Source organism: Cnephaeus nilssonii (assembly GCF_951640355.1).
Source record: "Cnephaeus nilssonii genome assembly, chromosome: 8".
NCBI classification, from domain to species: domain Eukaryota; kingdom Metazoa; phylum Chordata; class Mammalia; order Chiroptera; family Vespertilionidae; genus Cnephaeus; species Cnephaeus nilssonii.
In genome coordinates this window covers 23365271-23381245 of record NC_137079.1, presented here as the reverse complement: position 1 = coordinate 23381245, position 15975 = coordinate 23365271, and the positions used below count along the sequence as shown (strand labels likewise).

Here is a 15975-nt window from a genome sequence, read left to right as displayed (position 1 = left end):
GTGTGTCAAACCTCTTAAAAGGGATGGATACTTGTTGGGGAGAGGTGATGGCAGCTGTGGACTGGTGTATTATAGGCTCCCTATCTGCTCTGGCAGAAAGAGCAGCTTCCAAACTTTAGCAGATGCATGCTGGAAAAATTCCACTATAAGTTGTTCAGCTCGTGGCTTTGGAAATAGCTTCCGGCCTCAGTGTGTCTAGATCTGTCTGATTTCCCAACGGTTAGCAGGCCAAAGGAGGATACAGGTTCCCTGGGTGCTAGTTCTGAGACCCAGCACATCCAGTGGTACCGTGAGCGGGGAGAGCCTCTGAATGCGGGGTGGTATTAAATTAAAGAGGCCCACTGCCCCTGATGAAGTGTAAAGAGCTCTGGGCAGAGAGGAGCAGGGAATTAGGTTGGGGAAGGAAAGGGGCAAGCATAGAGCGTGCAGTTCTTAGTGAACCGTTTCTCTCCCACTGACAGAGAGTCGATAAGGGCCTGGGGGTCGGTATGGGGAAGGTGTCTGCGTTCATCTATCACTGGACTGGCCTTTATGCGTAGGGGATGTTGATATGGATGGAAATCTAGAGGAAACTCTCCCCCTGGAGGGACCTCAGAGCCCCTTCTCCTTCTCGCAGATGCTCTCCCCTCCTCGGAGGACGACGATGACGATGATGACTCCTCTTCAGAGGAGAAAGAGACAGATAACACCAAACCAAACCGTATGCGTGAGACACTGTTTCCTACCTTACTGCCCTTGGGGTCTGGCTGTTGAGTTGGGTGGGAAGGGGGAGGTCAGGTGATTGGAGCCCTCGAGGAGGAGCGGGCACATGGAGTGGTGATGCTTGGCAGTGGGATCCCTTGGGCATCCTGATCAGTGCAGGCATTGTTCACAAGTGTTGGGCAGGTGGGCAGGGTGTCTCCAGGTCCTGGCCTGGGCCCCTGCTCCTGGGCCTGACCAGCCCCGCCTGTCTCTCTTGGCTTTTCCTGGGCAGCTGTGGCTCCATACTGGACGTCTCCAGAAAAAATGGAAAAGAAACTACATGCAGTACCAGCTGCCAAAACAGTAAAGTTCAAATGCCCTTCCAGTGGGACTCCTAACCCCACACTGCGCTGGTTGAAAAATGGCAAAGAATTCAAACCTGACCACAGGATTGGAGGCTACAAGGTATGTGTGTCTGTATGAGCATTAGAGTAGAAACGGGAGAAGCTGGTTAAAGAAATCCTTGTCATATGCCTTTACTTGTTTCAAATAAAGCTTTCTAACTATAGAAGTAATACATTTTATAAACATTTCAAATACAAAAATGTGCAAATGGAGTTGGATTTTTCAGCCTTTTTTCTCTGTATATGGTTTTTAGTTAGTTAATTACACCGTGTATGTACATTCTTATCTTGTCACGTGTTAACATTATAGCATGAGTCTTTTGCCATGCATTTTAAAGATAACTTTTCACAAGTGCGTAATATTCCATTATTAAAATGTCCAATAACTTGATGGACTATTTTGTGTTACTCGTTTTCTAGTTTTTCAATATTATAATTAATATCACAGCTAGTATCTTTGTACTTAAATGTTTGTCGGCATTTTTAAATGTTCTTCCTTAGGACGGATTGCTAGAAGTGAAATTACTAATTCAAAGTGCTAGCATTTTCTTTAAGCCCTTGACGCATATTACTCAGTTACCTTTTTCCTGGTAATTAGGTTATTTTACTTATTTATTCACATTCATTTATTACATGAACATTTCTTTGAACATATATCTTTCCAGAGAGTATACTAGGCAAGAGAGAGTTCAAAATACAATGGGAAGATATAACATTTTTATTGTGACATTTGCTCTAAAGGATGATGATGTGGGTAATGAGTTGAGTATAGCCTTATTTTATTTTTAAATTTTATTTTATTTTACTTTCTTAAAAAGAGAAATTAATTCGCCCTCCCATAACAAAGCATGAGAATAAGCTCACTATACCTTTGCCCCCATATTTGATAAGTGAAAATATCTTGTTTTCTTGTGTGTTATTTTGCTTGTCAACAGACTTAGAATTTCCTTATGTTAATGAACAATTTCCATTTCCTGTTGTGTAAATTGTCCATGTTCCCTGCCCATCTACGTTGTAGGAAGAACATCTTCATTGGAACCTCTTTTTTAGAGTCTCTGATCCTCCTTATAGTCCCTCTTCCTTTCCCATCCCACCTCGCTGCTCTTTTCTCATTAATCTTATTAAGAAAAGCACAGGAGAGCAGGAAACATAGGGGAACATTTTAAATTTTGCTATGTATAAGACACTGTGCTGTGAATGGTACAAGACAGCGCTCCTGCCGTAAAGAATTTCAGTCTCAGGAGGGCAGATGTCCACGAGCACTGTCATGAAAAGCAGGCTGTGATCAGTGCTTCATTAGGACAGTGAAAACAACTCTGACCCCTGATCAGGCTGGAGCAGCCAGTTTTGAAGTGAGACATCAAGGGCAGACAGGGCCAGACTCTTACTGGGGAGCCAGACCCGCACAGAAACAGCCTGGATAGAGCGCGCGCAGCATTTGGGAAACTTCCCGGTGTATTTGGGGGGGTGCAGAAGGCACATTTGTCGAGGTCACGATGGCCTTGGCTGTTGTGGGCAGACATCCAGAGTTTGAGTGTGAATGGGCTGGGGTAGGCAGACCTGCCTTGTCCTGTGTCACGGTGCTGCATGGGCCCTGTGCTCTGCTCAGATGGAGGGTAAGTGCCACAGGGCACCAATGCCGCCATGCAGCTTCCGCCTGCATTTTCCTCCACACCCTCAATGGAGCCCTTCGGCATGTTTCCCCTCAGGTCCGTTATGCCACCTGGAGCATCATCATGGACTCCGTGGTGCCTTCTGATAAGGGCAACTACACCTGCATTGTGGAAAACGAGTATGGCAGCATTAACCACACCTACCAGCTTGACGTTGTGGGTAAGAATGCCAGTGGCGACAGGAATGGGAGCTTACAGGAGAGAGAGCAGGGGCGTTGAGAAACCAGCCATGAGATCCAGCTTTAGTTAGGGAGAGAGCCAGGATGGTGGAGGCACTTTATAGCTCTGTCACTTTAAGCAGGTCACTTTTCTCTTTGTGCCTCACGCACCTGTAAGTAGAGTCAAGAGGATCAGATAGTGCTATGACTCACTACCAAGTGAAAGGTGCTGTTGATAGTCTCTCCTGAAAGAGGTGACTGGAGTAGTGAGGTGAAATTCAGCATAACAGTGGCTCTTGTTTCGTGAATGACAGCAGTGTGCTACACACTTAAACACATCACCTGCAATTCTCCTGGCACCCCCGCAAGGCAGGCACTGTTATTCCTGCTGTACAGAACAAACTGGGCCTCAGAAAGGTCCATGCTGACTCAGAACCCCAGGCCCATGCTGACTCCAGGGCATCGCATGAGACCCGAGGGCCTGTTCTTACTGCCTATTCCTTGTAGCCAGTCTGAATCTCATTCTAGGAATCTTAAGGTAAAGAGTTTCACAACCAGCGTTCAGTCTTGGTTTTGAGGAGATGGTCTAAAAAGAAGCTTCTGGGCCATCCAGCATTTCCAGCAAGCTTGTAGGTGATGCTAGGCTGCTTCTTTGGACCACGCTTGTAACAGCAAGAGTCTAAGTGACTTCCCTTTGTGGTCTTTGGGATGCTGTCTGTCAGCATTCCTGACAAGCCTGTCCTCTCCCTTCCTCCACAGAGCGGTCCCCTCACCGGCCCATCCTGCAGGCAGGGTTGCCTGCCAACAAGACCGTGGCCCTGGGCAGCAATGTGGAGTTCATGTGTAAGGTGTACAGTGACCCACAGCCCCACATCCAGTGGCTAAAGCACATCGAGGTGAATGGGAGTAAGATTGGTCCGGACAACCTGCCTTATGTCCAGATCTTGAAGGTAACCTTGACCCCAGTCTCCGGGGGCTGGGTGCTGGGAAGGAGACCAGTATTTCCTGGGACCCAAGGAGCTGTGGTCTGGCTCCGTGCCCACGATTGGGACTCATCCTTGACCCTTTCGGCGCACATGCTCCATCTTAAATAGGGACCTGGCCACGTTCCCCAGGACTAGTGACAGGTCACAGAATGGAGGTGTGATGGGAGGTGGTTGGGCATTGCTGGTTCCTAAAGACCTCTGAGAGTGACTTCTGGGTCAGCTACTCAAGGAAGGCCTTGGGATGCCTGCTTCCCCATTGCTCAGGACCACAGCCTTTCCAGCAAGCATTTCCCAGTCTCGGTCCTCTTTTCCAAGTCACGTGCTTTCTGGCAAGTAGGGTGACTCTGATAAGGGCACGGCTTAATTAAGAGTTGAAACAGCAAATGCCACAGGTAAATTCTAAGCAGCAGGAGGAGTCATGGCATTTTCTTCCTTTTTCCTGTCACTCCCAGACCTTTGATTGTCCCTGAATGCTCCATTAATCCAGGGAAGGTAATTGCCTAATTCTCCAGTGGATCTTGCAACAGGAAGTAACCAGAAGCTGGGAAAGTGGTTTACCTCCTGGTCCCAGAGTTAGACCTCATCCTCCCCTCCCTCGGCTGTCCCGGAGATTTACTGGCCATCCCTTCTCTTCACTACCGGTGCTGAGACTGCGGTGTGGGAAACCGACTGTCCTTGGCCATTCATAGTCCCTGCCCGAGTCTTGGAGGAAGGGTTTCAATATAAACAGCGTTTGATTGGGGGCAGTGCCTTTTTTTTTTTTTTTTAAAGTTTATTTTGCAGTCAAATGCTTCAGACTTTTAAAGACTACTTCTTTTGTCCCCCTGAAAAGGGAAAGATGATCAATCTCAATGTCTCCGTTGCCTTAGCTCCCTGTCTTCACGTTACGTGGGAGCAAAGTGTGGCCACATCTCAGTGTTTGCCCAACTGACTGGCGTGTCGTTGGTTTGTTCCAGCATTCGGGGATTAATAGCTCGGATGCGGAAGTGCTGACCCTGTTCAATGTGACAGAGGCCCAAAGCGGGGAGTATGTGTGTAAGGTTTCCAATTATATTGGTGAAGCTAACCAGTCTGCGTGGCTCACTGTCACCAGACCTGTGGCAAAAGGTAATGGGGAGACGGATGGGGCCCTGTGCTGGGAATTTGATTTCGGCCCCAAGCTGCTGGGGCCGGTGGGGAAGCCAGCACCCGACTCTCCCTGTTATCCTGCTGTGTTTCGAGTGCCCAGAGCCATGGAAAAATACCCGGCCTGGGAGGCTGGTTTGGTTTGGTACTGTGTTGGTGTCTGCTCCCTCTGTGCCTTCTGTGTGTCCCTTGGCTGTGTGTGCATTCACAGGACAGTCTTGCTGCACTACAGTCGTGCAGACTGGAGGTTTGAGTGGTGGGTATGAGAAGGGACCAGGCATTCCCCAGGGAACCACCATCCTGTGTGTGTGTGTGTGTGTGTGTGTGTGTGTGACTGCAGCACCCTTTCCATCCCTCCTGTGTGTGCCCTCGGACTTTCTTTACCTGAAACCAAACAGCCCCCCCACCCGCCGGGCCCCATTTCTCCATGCTGCCCACCGCCCGCATGCTTGGATGGGCCAGGGGCTGCCAGCGTCTGGTGAAGGGTCGTAACCAGCCCGCGGCGTCGCAGGTCTGCAGAGTTCCTCCCTCAGGGTCTCACTCTCTTCCTCTAACAGGTCTCGCTGCCTGGTGGTTTTGTTTGTTCGTTGTCGCAAAGGAGACGCTGGGGAGCATCTCTTCCTCTGGTTATCCACCCCCTCTTTCTTCCTCCCTCTCTCTGTGTCTCTTGGAGGTCTCACGTCCGGTGCTTGTCCATTTTGCTTCCGTTGTCTCTTCTAGACTGCCGGAGTTAATACCACCGACAAAGAGATGGAAGTGCTTCACTTAAGGAATGTCTCCTTTGAGGACGCGGGGGAGTATACGTGCTTGGCGGGTAACTCTATCGGACTCTCCCATCACTCTGCATGGTTGACCGTTCTGGAAGGTATACACTGTACTTCTCCTCTCGATGTCCTGCCCTCGCCACGGGCACGGGGGGACCATGCATTGCGGGGCTGGGGGAGACACAGAGGCAGGAGAGGTTGAGGAATGGGCTCCGGGGGGCCGGTAGGCGGCTCCAGCCATTTATCCAACCTCGAGAGTCGATTCCTCAGGCTCCCACAGGAGCTTTCCTCATTTGTAAGAACACGGAGACCTCCCACCTGTACACCTGCATCTGGCTCTCCCCTGGGCCCACGTAATGCATGCATGAGATCTGGATTTAACCTTGGCCGGGCTCTCCTCCACGGCGGGCTCCTTCCATCCTTCGGTCCAGCGACTGTCCCTGACTTGTCTGGCCCTTTTTGTCCAGCCCCCCAAAGTCTCAGAGAGGGCCCCACTTCTCCTCTAACTGAATGTACGCACCCGAAAGAGGGGCTTGCTGCTTGCTAGCAGTGCTAGCCCAGCCTCCTGTACGGCCGCCCTCTGATCTCAGGAGAGGTTCTACCCAGTTGAGTGGACTTGAGCCGAGTGAGGCCCAGTCACCTGTATCCTCTTTGAGTCTGTGTGTTGGGCCAGGAAGGAAGGAGCCCGCAGCCTGTTCAGGGTGGTGGGCTGGTGACTGCGGGGCTGGAGCTGGTTGTCGCTGCCTCTCTGAGGGTCCCGCATGTGGGTCTGGGCGCTGTGCTGTTCTTGTTGCTGCTCACACTGCCCTCTCTTCTCCCTCCTCCTCTGCCCTGCTTTGCCCTGCAGGGTCTGATAACGCCCCTGCTCGAGGCAGAGAAGTGTTCTGTTTTTGTTATTGTCACTGTCTTTGTCCGCGTGTGCTCCCACTCACTTGTCTTCGTTTCTCAATGCCGGGGAAAGAGAAAAAACAGAAACACTTCTTGTTATCAGCTCTGCAGTCTCCTTGTCAGGCCTGGGAGTTCTCTTGGGGCTCAGTCGGGGTCGCACCAGTGCCTCTTGGGGGAGGTCCCCAGTGGGCTTGCCTCGGGGCTGGCTGGAGTGTTTGAAAGGGGAGGGTCGGGGGAAGGCTGTGGAAGCAAAAGGGACGTGCACACTGGTGAGGATGGAGCGCTCTCCGCAGCCAGCGCTGTGGGTGCTGGGTGTAACCCATTCTCAGGCGGGAGGGAACGGTGCGTTGAATGGATGGGTCTCTGTGGGAACCGGGTTTGAATTCTAAGTGGAAGATGGGAGAACAGAATAGAGCATGCCCCCTCAGCTTGAGGAGTTAGGGGCTGTGGGTAGTATTCCTAAGAACTGCAGAAACATTTACACGTCTCATCTCGAGCAGTGCAGACACGTTTGGAAATTAGTCAGTTTTGCCTGTGGTTTGGCGAGGTGTAAATATTTACACATCTGACCTGAGACAGACGACAGAAGTGAAAGGTGAGATATGAAGTCAGGACACAGGCACACTCTTTCCTCCCACCCTCATTTGTCCTCATCCTGCAAGTGCCACTATAAGCCAGGCGCTGTGGACTACAGAAAAATAAACAAGGCGCCACCCCACCCTCAGACCGTCAGAGACAAGATGGTCGATCTGCCCCGGGTGATAGGTGTGTGCATGCTGAGCTGAGGCGCTTCGGAAAAGGGCCACAGGCTTCCATGAGGAGGCTGAGAAAGGCACCCAGAGGAATGTCATCCGCCCCTTGCAGGGTGCCTGGTACCCGTGTAGCCCAAGCAGTCCAGCTGAGTGAGGAGGGCTCCTGGGTTAATGAGGATGGGCCACGTGTAGCAAGACGGTTCTAGCTCATCCCTCCTGGAGGATTCGGGTCAGGACCAGCAAGCTCCAAGGAGCACAAGATGTCTGATCTGCTCCATGCCAGAGCCCCAATCCTAGCTAGGATTCTTCTCTGCCCTAAAGATTCCCAGAGGAAAGGAGATGGGTGTTGTTTGTCTTATGGAGCTAGGAGCTAGGGACACCAGTGGGCTGGGCCCCCGGAGCTTGCTAACACCCTATTCACATGACTCAGCCCTGGAAGAGAGACCTGCCGTGATGACCTCGCCCCTGTACCTGGAGATCATCATCTACTGCACGGGGGCCTTCCTCATCTCCTGCATGGTGGGGTCTGTCATCATCTACAAGATGAAGAGTGGCACCAAGAAGAGCGACTTCCATAGCCAGATGGCCGTGCACAAGCTGGCCAAGAGCATTCCTCTGCGCAGACAGGTAACAGAAAGTAGATAGGGGATTTGCACTCCCTGCCTCCCTTCTCTCCCTGTGCCCCCGGGAGAGCTTCTCTAGGAACCCCTAACTGCCTGCCTCCCCACTGTCCCCAGCCTCCTGCTTCCGGCTTTGCTTTCTGGCTGTGGGCCAGGGGCAGGGGGGATGTCCTGACCCAGGTGCTCCCTTGTCAGGTGCCCAGCCCATGAATTCCATACGCCCACCGTACCCCAGCTGCAAGTCCCCTGCTCACCTGGCACGTGGATCGGAAGAAAGTCCTAGCTGGGGCAAATGTGCATTGGCTACTGCACGCTCGAACTATCCCCGAAGGCCAGTTAGAGGTGCAAAGATACAGAATAGAAAGGAGGACCTGAATTGGGTCCCAAGATGCCCTCTCCTGTGTGCCCACCCTCCCCTCCTCCCAGGAACTGGCACAGAAGGTGAAGGCTGTGAGAGGAGGGAACGTTCATGCAGAACTATGCTAATTACGGGAGGTGCTTTGAAAGTTAGAAATCCATAATCAGAGGCAGGGTTTTTACAAAGAGTCAGGACAGGATAGAGCTGTGGTTGCAATGATCATCTCTGTCCGTTTGGGAGAGGTACGTAAGGTCTGTTCGTGTTAAAGTTGAGTCAACTGAAGTTCCAGTAAGGCTAGTTGGTGGCAAAAGAAGTCCGGTTTAGAACTTCCGTCTTCTGACCTCTGTGGTCTTTCTGCCACTCTGCCTGGGAAGGGACATCAGGTAACAGATTATCCCTCTGCCCCTGGTGAAAAGCCCTGACTTAGCAGCTGGAAGAATCTGCGTCACTCCCCGCCTCCTCGCTAGAAGGGTGACCTAACGCTTCCCTGTAGGTGTCGGCTGACTCCAGCGCATCCATGAACTCTGGGGTTCTGCTCGTGCGGCCCTCACGCCTCTCCTCCAGCGGAACCCCCATGCTGGCTGGGGTCTCTGAATATGAGCTTCCCGAAGACCCTCGCTGGGAGCTGCCTCGAGACAGGTAGTTCTCTCAACTTGTGAGGAAGGTCCCCTGCTTGTAATTCTGACGGTGGGAGCTGTATGTACGGAGACCTTCTAGGGAGTGAAGGTGCACCAGGTGCATCCAGAAGCAATTTCCATCCCGCTGGGTGAAATACGGAGAAGCAGTGATGGGGTGTCCTCGGGTTTGAACTTCCCCAGCCCCATCTTACACCGCCCTTTGTTTCCCCAAAGGCTGGTTCTAGGCAAACCCCTGGGAGAGGGCTGCTTTGGGCAGGTGGTGCTGGCAGAGGCCATTGGCCTGGACAAGGACAAACCCAACCGCGTGACCAAAGTGGCTGTGAAGATGTTGAAGTGTAAGTGATGCTTCCGTCCTGGTAAATACGGCCCCTTCCCTTGCCAAGCGAACTGTGGGCCTTGGGCCAAAGGGAACGCCCTCTCTGGTGCTCTTTTCCTAGCCCACCCCTGCTACACGCCTGCCTAGGGTGGCCTGGGAGTGGAGGGGGCGCTCTGCCCCCCGAGATGGCCATGACCTGGGGCCAGCCTGGGTTGTGGTCAGGTGTTTATTCTAAATTCCATTGCTAATGGTCCTTACCATGTCCTCTGCCCCACTCAGCGCCACGTATGTCCACAACGGCTGTCATGGGAGGGAAGTCACTCGAGGAGAAAAGGGACTCCTCAGGCATACACCTCACCTCATCCCCCGTCCCATAGCTTTTCTCCTGTCGCCCTCCCTCCCAAAGTAAATGAGTCTCCTTCCCTTCTCTTGTTTGCGTGCAAAGCGGATGCAACAGAGAAAGACCTGTCTGACCTGATCTCAGAAATGGAGATGATGAAGATGATCGGGAAGCACAAGAACATCATCAACCTGCTGGGGGCCTGCACGCAGGATGGTAGGCACTGAGCCAGGCCGGCTCTTCCACCCGCTCCGGGGGAGGGTCTCAGATGGGAACCTGGGCCTGCTGCTCCCATACAGTGTCTGCCAGGGAGAAGATACTGAGCTGTTAGCCACGTTAGGGAAGCGGCATAAGGAGAGAGGCAGGGTTAGCAGTAGTTGGAATGTATGGGGTCTGAGCTGATGCCCATTTATATTCATCTGAGAATACAGGTACCTAGATTCATAGACACTGCGTGGATAGGAACAGGTGAGTAGTAACAGTGGTCTAGCTTAGGGCTATGAACCCCAGTTTTGCTCGGTGACTTTCTGGACTATGCTGGAAAGAATTAGTTCCCCGACTCTCTCTCTCTCTCTCTGAGCAGTGGAAAGAATTTCCCTGGTTCCCTAAAGGGGAGCTTAGGTCAGGGTGTGCCATTGGGTGTGGGGTTTTCTCCAGGTGAAGCGAAACCTGCGTACTGGCCTGATGGCCTCTCCATCCACACATCCCCCCCACCCCTCAGGTCCTTTGTACGTCATCGTGGAGTATGCCTCCAAGGGCAACCTCCGGGAGTACCTGCAGGCCCGGAGGCCTCCGGGGCTGGAATACTGTTACAACCCCAGCCACAACCCCGAGGAGCAGCTCTCCTCCAAGGACCTGGTATCTTGCGCCTACCAGGTGGCCCGAGGCATGGAGTATCTCGCCTCCAAGAAGGTATGGCACCTGCCGGCTCCCCTGGGTGATGTCGGGGTGGGAACAGATGTCCAGCTTATGACTTTCTGTCCTTGGTGGAATGGTCAGTGAGCACTGACTGACCCTGTGTGCTGTCTTAGGCCCTCAGGGGACACCAAAGTCAGGAGAGCCAGTGTACCCTGTGTGGCCGGGGCTAGGCTCAGATCTGTGCACTGCCACTTTCTGAGCAGCCTCGGGCAGCTACTTAACATTTTCTATTTCTGTTTCTTCAAATATAAAGTAACTATTATGGGAGAAATATGAAGAGTGAGCGTGTTAAGGACAGTTGTGGGTGCCCAGTAAATGCTGGCTTTGGGCCCCAGCCCAGTGCAGTTATGCTGGGCCTGGGGAGGTAGGGCTTGTGAGCACACTTCTGTATAGACGGGACAGAAGCATAAAGGTTCAGCCTTTCCGGGTACAGATCCAAAGCCAAGAGTTGGAAGGACCAGGAGAGGAGGCAAATACAGGGGGGGTTGCTGAAGTGATCAAGAGGCCTGGAGCTGGAGGGGTTTGAATGGCTGAGTCTGAAGTGGAGAAGAGGAACCGTCTAGCAGGGAACTGGAATGTTTAGGAGGTGAGCAGTGTGGCAGGAGAGAGCCTGGCAGTAGCTGGGCCTGCCAGCTGCAGAGTGAGTGCTGGAGTACAGTGTGACTCAGACAGCTGGACGCGGATACATGTCTACAGTTTTATGGCCTCACCTGCATCCCACCCTCCTCTCTCCCATCCCTTCCTCCCCCGGCTTCCCCTCCTGTCTCCACAGTGCATACACCGAGACCTGGCCGCCAGGAATGTCCTGGTGACGGAGGACAATGTGATGAAGATCGCGGACTTTGGCCTCGCTCGGGACATTCACCACATCGACTACTATAAAAAGACGACCAATGTAAGTCCTCTGCCCTAAGACTCTGCTGTGCTAGGCTTTCTCCCATGTACACTCCTCTGCTGTAGCCCAGTGCAGGTGGCTTTGCCTGAGAAACTGTGGTGGGATGAGCTGAATGTGTACATTCCTTCCCACATCCAGTCCCTGACGTAACTCCCCCTACCCCCCGCCCTGTTCCCTCATTGCTCTGCCCTGGGCCACTCCAACTTCCCCATACTGCTTGCAGGGCCGACTGCCTGTGAAGTGGATGGCACCCGAGGCATTGTTTGACCGGATCTACACCCACCAGAGTGATGTGTGAGTTTGACATGGGCAATTGCCAGGGATACTTGGGATAGAAAATGTCTGGTACAATAGGGTCCTGTCCTCCTCTCTGAATTGAAGAGGGTCTCCTTCTATTTTGAGGAGAAAACGAAACAATGTGTTGCATATAACCATTTACTTTGTTCCTGGCGGTGGAAAGGCCCGTCTGTCTTCTGCTCCCCACTGGTATTCCCCTGGGAATTAAGGGTTTTCATTGGAGAGGGTGGGTTCAGGATGAGTATCTGACATGCTGGTGAAGGAGAGATGGAAAGGATGCTAGGTTGGCCCAGCCCTGTGCGCACAACACCCATGGGCTCTGTGCTCATCCACAGGTGGTCTTTCGGGGTGCTCCTGTGGGAAATCTTCACTCTGGGAGGCTCCCCATATCCTGGTGTGCCTGTGGAGGAGCTTTTCAAGCTGCTGAAGGAGGGTCATCGGATGGACAAGCCCAGCAACTGCACCAACGAGCTGTAAGCATGAGAAGATGCCCAAGGTCCTGAGTTAGGCCCTGGAGGCTGAATGGGTTTGCCGGGAAGAGGAAGAAAGGGGTGTTTAGATAGAGAAAACAGCCACTCCTGGTCACTCCTCCCACAGTCCCTCCTCCGTAAGCTACTTAATCTCTCCACTTACGTGTTTCCTCCCCTGACCTTACAATCCCGCCACAGGTACATGATGATGCGGGATTGTTGGCACGCAGTACCCTCTCAGAGACCTACCTTCAAGCAGCTGGTAGAAGACCTGGACCGCATTGTGGCCTTGACCTCCAACCAGGTGAGGCTGTCCCGTGCTAGCCCTTCAGTCGTCATCACTTAGGTACGTCTCTGTGAATTGAAACTGCCGCAGGGAGGAGAGTGCTGACCCGTCGCTCTTCTGTTTTTCCCATCACAGGAGTATCTGGACCTGTCAATGCCCCTGGACCAATACTCGCCCAGCTTTCCCGACACCCGAAGCTCTACCTGCTCCTCGGGGGAGGATTCTGTCTTCTCTCATGAGCCGTTGCCTGAGGAGCCCTGTCTGCCCCGACACCCAGCCCAGCTTGCCAATGGCGGACTCAAACGACGCTGACTAGCACCCCAGCACTGCCCTCCCCAAACTCCATCATCAGCTGTAACTCACCTATCACTCCCCACAGGACTCACTGCCTCCCCTTTGCCCCTTCCCTGCTGGCGGGAGCCAGCTGCCTACCTGAGGCCTTCACCCCACTGAGTTCGCCTCTCTTCCTCCTCCTCCTCCTCCTCTCAACCTGCTTATGAGAGAGAGGAGTAGAGAGGCTGGTACTTGCTGATGGCCACTCTGTTCCCTCCCCAATGGTGGACCAAGACCCCTCCCCGCCACCTGGCACTGCCTGGAGGGGTGGGAGTGGGAGGTAAGCGTGCTGAGCAGGCATGCTAGCGAGAGCTGACTGAGCTTTCTTGTGTTGGTTTTGTCTGCTTCACCGTCACCCATAAGCCCTTGTGTTCCGGTAGCGGGTGCCTCGTCCTCAAGGCTGCAGTAGTAGGGAGGGGAAGTCTCTGCTTCGGGCCTCGGTTGAAGGCAACCTCTGCTCCAGAGAGTTGGTGCCGTTGGCTGATTAATTCTGATACTAATTTGCTTTGCTGACCAAATACTTGGTACCAGAGGACAGGGAGGCAAAGTCTGGGAGCAGTGTCGTGGCCCTGGGGCCCAGCCCCAACTGGGGGCTTTGTACATAGCTATGAAGAAAACACAAAGTGTATAAATCTGAGTATATATTTACATGTCTTTTTAAAAGGGTCATTACCAGAGATTTACCCATTGGGTAAGATGCTCCTGGTGGCTGGGAGACATCAGTTGCTATATATTAAAAACCAAGAAAAAAGAAAAAAAAAAAAAGGAAAATGTTTTTAAAAAGGTCATATATTTTTTGCTACTTTTGCTGTTTTATTTTTTTAAATTATGTTCTAAACCTATTTTCAGTTTAGGTCCTTCAAATAAAAATTGCTGCTGCTTCATTTTTATATGGGCTGTGTGACGAGGGAGAGAATGTCAACCGAAAAGGAGCAAAAATGATGGGCCCTGGGTCTGGGTCTGGGTCTGTCCAGAGGGCCCTGCACATTCCCTGCAGTTTCCTCCTAACCTCTTCCTTTTAGGTCCCGGACTGAGACCTCCGGACAAAACTCCCACCTCTTGGATGCTTTTGGAAAGGCAGGAAAAGAAGACATCTGCGTAGTGAGCAGGAACCTCCTGTCAGTGCACCAGAGGTGCTGGGCCAAAGCCAAGACCCCTCCCCCCTGCAGTCCTCAACCACAAATTGTTTCCTCAGGGGAAACGGGTGGGTTCAGGTGGGTCAGAGGGTCAGAGAGGGAGCTGGGAGCCTCTCCCGGAATAGCCAAGGAGTAGAACTGAAGAGGTGGCTGGGAGACATAAGGATTATTCCGACGGGCGTGCAGAAACTCAAACCCAGATTTGCATCTACGCCCTCTGTGTGAGTGTGGTTTTGTCTGTGCTGCTGTGGAAGGGGATGCTTGTCACCTAGGACGAGGTCTACATTAAGGTCCCTTGCTTCATGTTTTCCAGCCTGCTCTGTGTTCGTGATCCTCCCCCACACCAGTACCCACGTGATCAAACTGCATGCGTTGGGACTATCACAGATCTTGGCTTACTATAGGTCTTCCTGTACAAACCCCACCCCCTCCCTCAGGAAAGGGAAAAAACTGCTCCAAATGTGTGTGGCAGCTTGGAAATTCACTTCCTCTGCCACCTGCTGGTTGTCACTGCACTCAACAAGCGGGTCCTGGCTCCTGAGAACTCAGTGCTCAACCTGCCTGTGCAGCCTCTAGACCGGAAGCTTGCGTTTTTGCCGGGTTACGGCTGAATACAGAAGAAAGTTCACTGTGCTTTCATTTCTGTAGAGAAAATGGGATTGCCGCTTTACATTTCCTTTCTGAGCTAGCTGGTTTTTTTGGGGGGCAGCTGCAGTGTTGGCTACTATTGTAAATTAGTTCTTTCCTTGTGTCTCTGTAAATATGCAACTGTCAATCTATTACAGTTTGTGTTTATGTTTAATGAAGGCATAATTTGGTGAACAGAGCCAGGAAATGAATTTTAGCTCTTAAAAACATTTGCTTTCGGACCTTCTAGTGGTATCTTTCCTTGTAAAATAGTGATGATCATTTCTGCCTTGGCCCTCGAAGCAATGTTGTGAGAATGGATGATCTATGAAGGGCTTTATATCCCTTCGGGAGAGGTGCTAGAAAAATATATAAGGCACTATTATAAGTGATGTCTTTGTTGTTACTACTCAAATCACCCATGGATTTCCCCAGAGACTGAGCTGGCTGCCTAATAAAAAGATAGTGAAATTGACCTGAGAGAAAATGAAATGACCATTTTACTTAGATGACCAGATTGGGTCTCCTGAGAAAGGGAATCCAGTTTATCTAATGAAGGCCATGTGCTGTCAAGGCACTGAACTTGTCTGGTTTCCTGAGAGTTAAAAGATTAGGGCCTGGGATTACCACAATATTAATCAATACTGCCTTTCTGCCTTTTCTAATTGCCATAGACTGGGGATCAGTCCCTTGGTACCGCTAATGTAATGTAATGTAATTGATCTCAGGTAAGTAAGATGGAACCTCATGAAACAAATGTATCTCAATGACAATGAAGTCTCTGTGTATCAGCGGCCACTGGGAGGAGCCAACAGGCCATTATCTCAGTCAAATTAGGTAATATGCCAGCCTGCTTTGAAGTTCCATTAGGTGTGTATTGGTGGTGACTGGGAGGTCTTTAGCTAGATTTTAGCATTACTGAGCATTTATTGGATATCACCAATATGACTCCGTGGATGTCAAGTGCCACTGATACCTACCTGGAACAGAATTCTCAATGTCTAAGATACAGGCCATGTCTATAACCACCACTCAGATCGGGTTCCAGAAAGTTCCTAAAATTATACTCAGTGGGTTTAGTAGCAGCTGATACACTGAGGTATACGCATCTGCAGGGAAGAGAACCAGGAAGGGAGAGAGCTTTGCAGCAACCTGGCACAGCCTTCCACTCCTTCAGTTGAGAGCCAGGGAAAGGGAAGGTCAGCAAGAACCCAAGTGTTCAGGAAGACTCAGTTTTAGACAAGTAACAGAATTTAGAACCATTTATGCTTCTGGTGCACAAAAGTGATGCATTTAGTGAGCATGACGAC

At 51.6% G+C, this 15975-nt stretch overlaps 1 protein-coding gene across 3 annotated transcripts in view; it reads left to right on the top strand.

Annotated features, from left to right (window-relative positions):
• The window catches only part of FGFR1 (fibroblast growth factor receptor 1), a 48510-nt gene extending 33619 nt beyond the window's left edge, over nucleotides 1-14891 (top strand). For 2 of the 3 annotated variants that reach the window (XM_079778815.1, XM_079778816.1), the window contains 15 exons: nucleotides 617-700; nucleotides 974-1146; nucleotides 2795-2918; nucleotides 3676-3866; nucleotides 5748-5892; nucleotides 7862-8058; nucleotides 8903-9048; nucleotides 9261-9382; nucleotides 9809-9919; nucleotides 10425-10615; nucleotides 11394-11516; nucleotides 11740-11810; nucleotides 12149-12286; nucleotides 12482-12587; nucleotides 12705-14891. In XM_079778815.1, coding sequence (XP_079634941.1) covers nucleotides 617-700; nucleotides 974-1146; nucleotides 2795-2918; nucleotides 3676-3866; nucleotides 5748-5892; nucleotides 7862-8058; nucleotides 8903-9048; nucleotides 9261-9382; nucleotides 9809-9919; nucleotides 10425-10615; nucleotides 11394-11516; nucleotides 11740-11810; nucleotides 12149-12286; nucleotides 12482-12587; nucleotides 12705-12881 — 2099 coding nt within the window. In that variant the 3' untranslated portion in view covers nucleotides 12882-14891. Of the gene's footprint in view, nucleotides 1-616; nucleotides 707-973; nucleotides 1147-2794; nucleotides 2919-3675; nucleotides 3867-5747; nucleotides 5893-7861; nucleotides 8059-8902; nucleotides 9049-9260; nucleotides 9383-9808; nucleotides 9920-10424; nucleotides 10616-11393; nucleotides 11517-11739; nucleotides 11811-12148; nucleotides 12287-12481; nucleotides 12588-12704 lie in introns of all 3 variants that reach the window. The other variant, XM_079778814.1, reaches the window with a different exon arrangement.
• Nucleotides 14892-15975: the final 1084 nt, after the last annotated feature.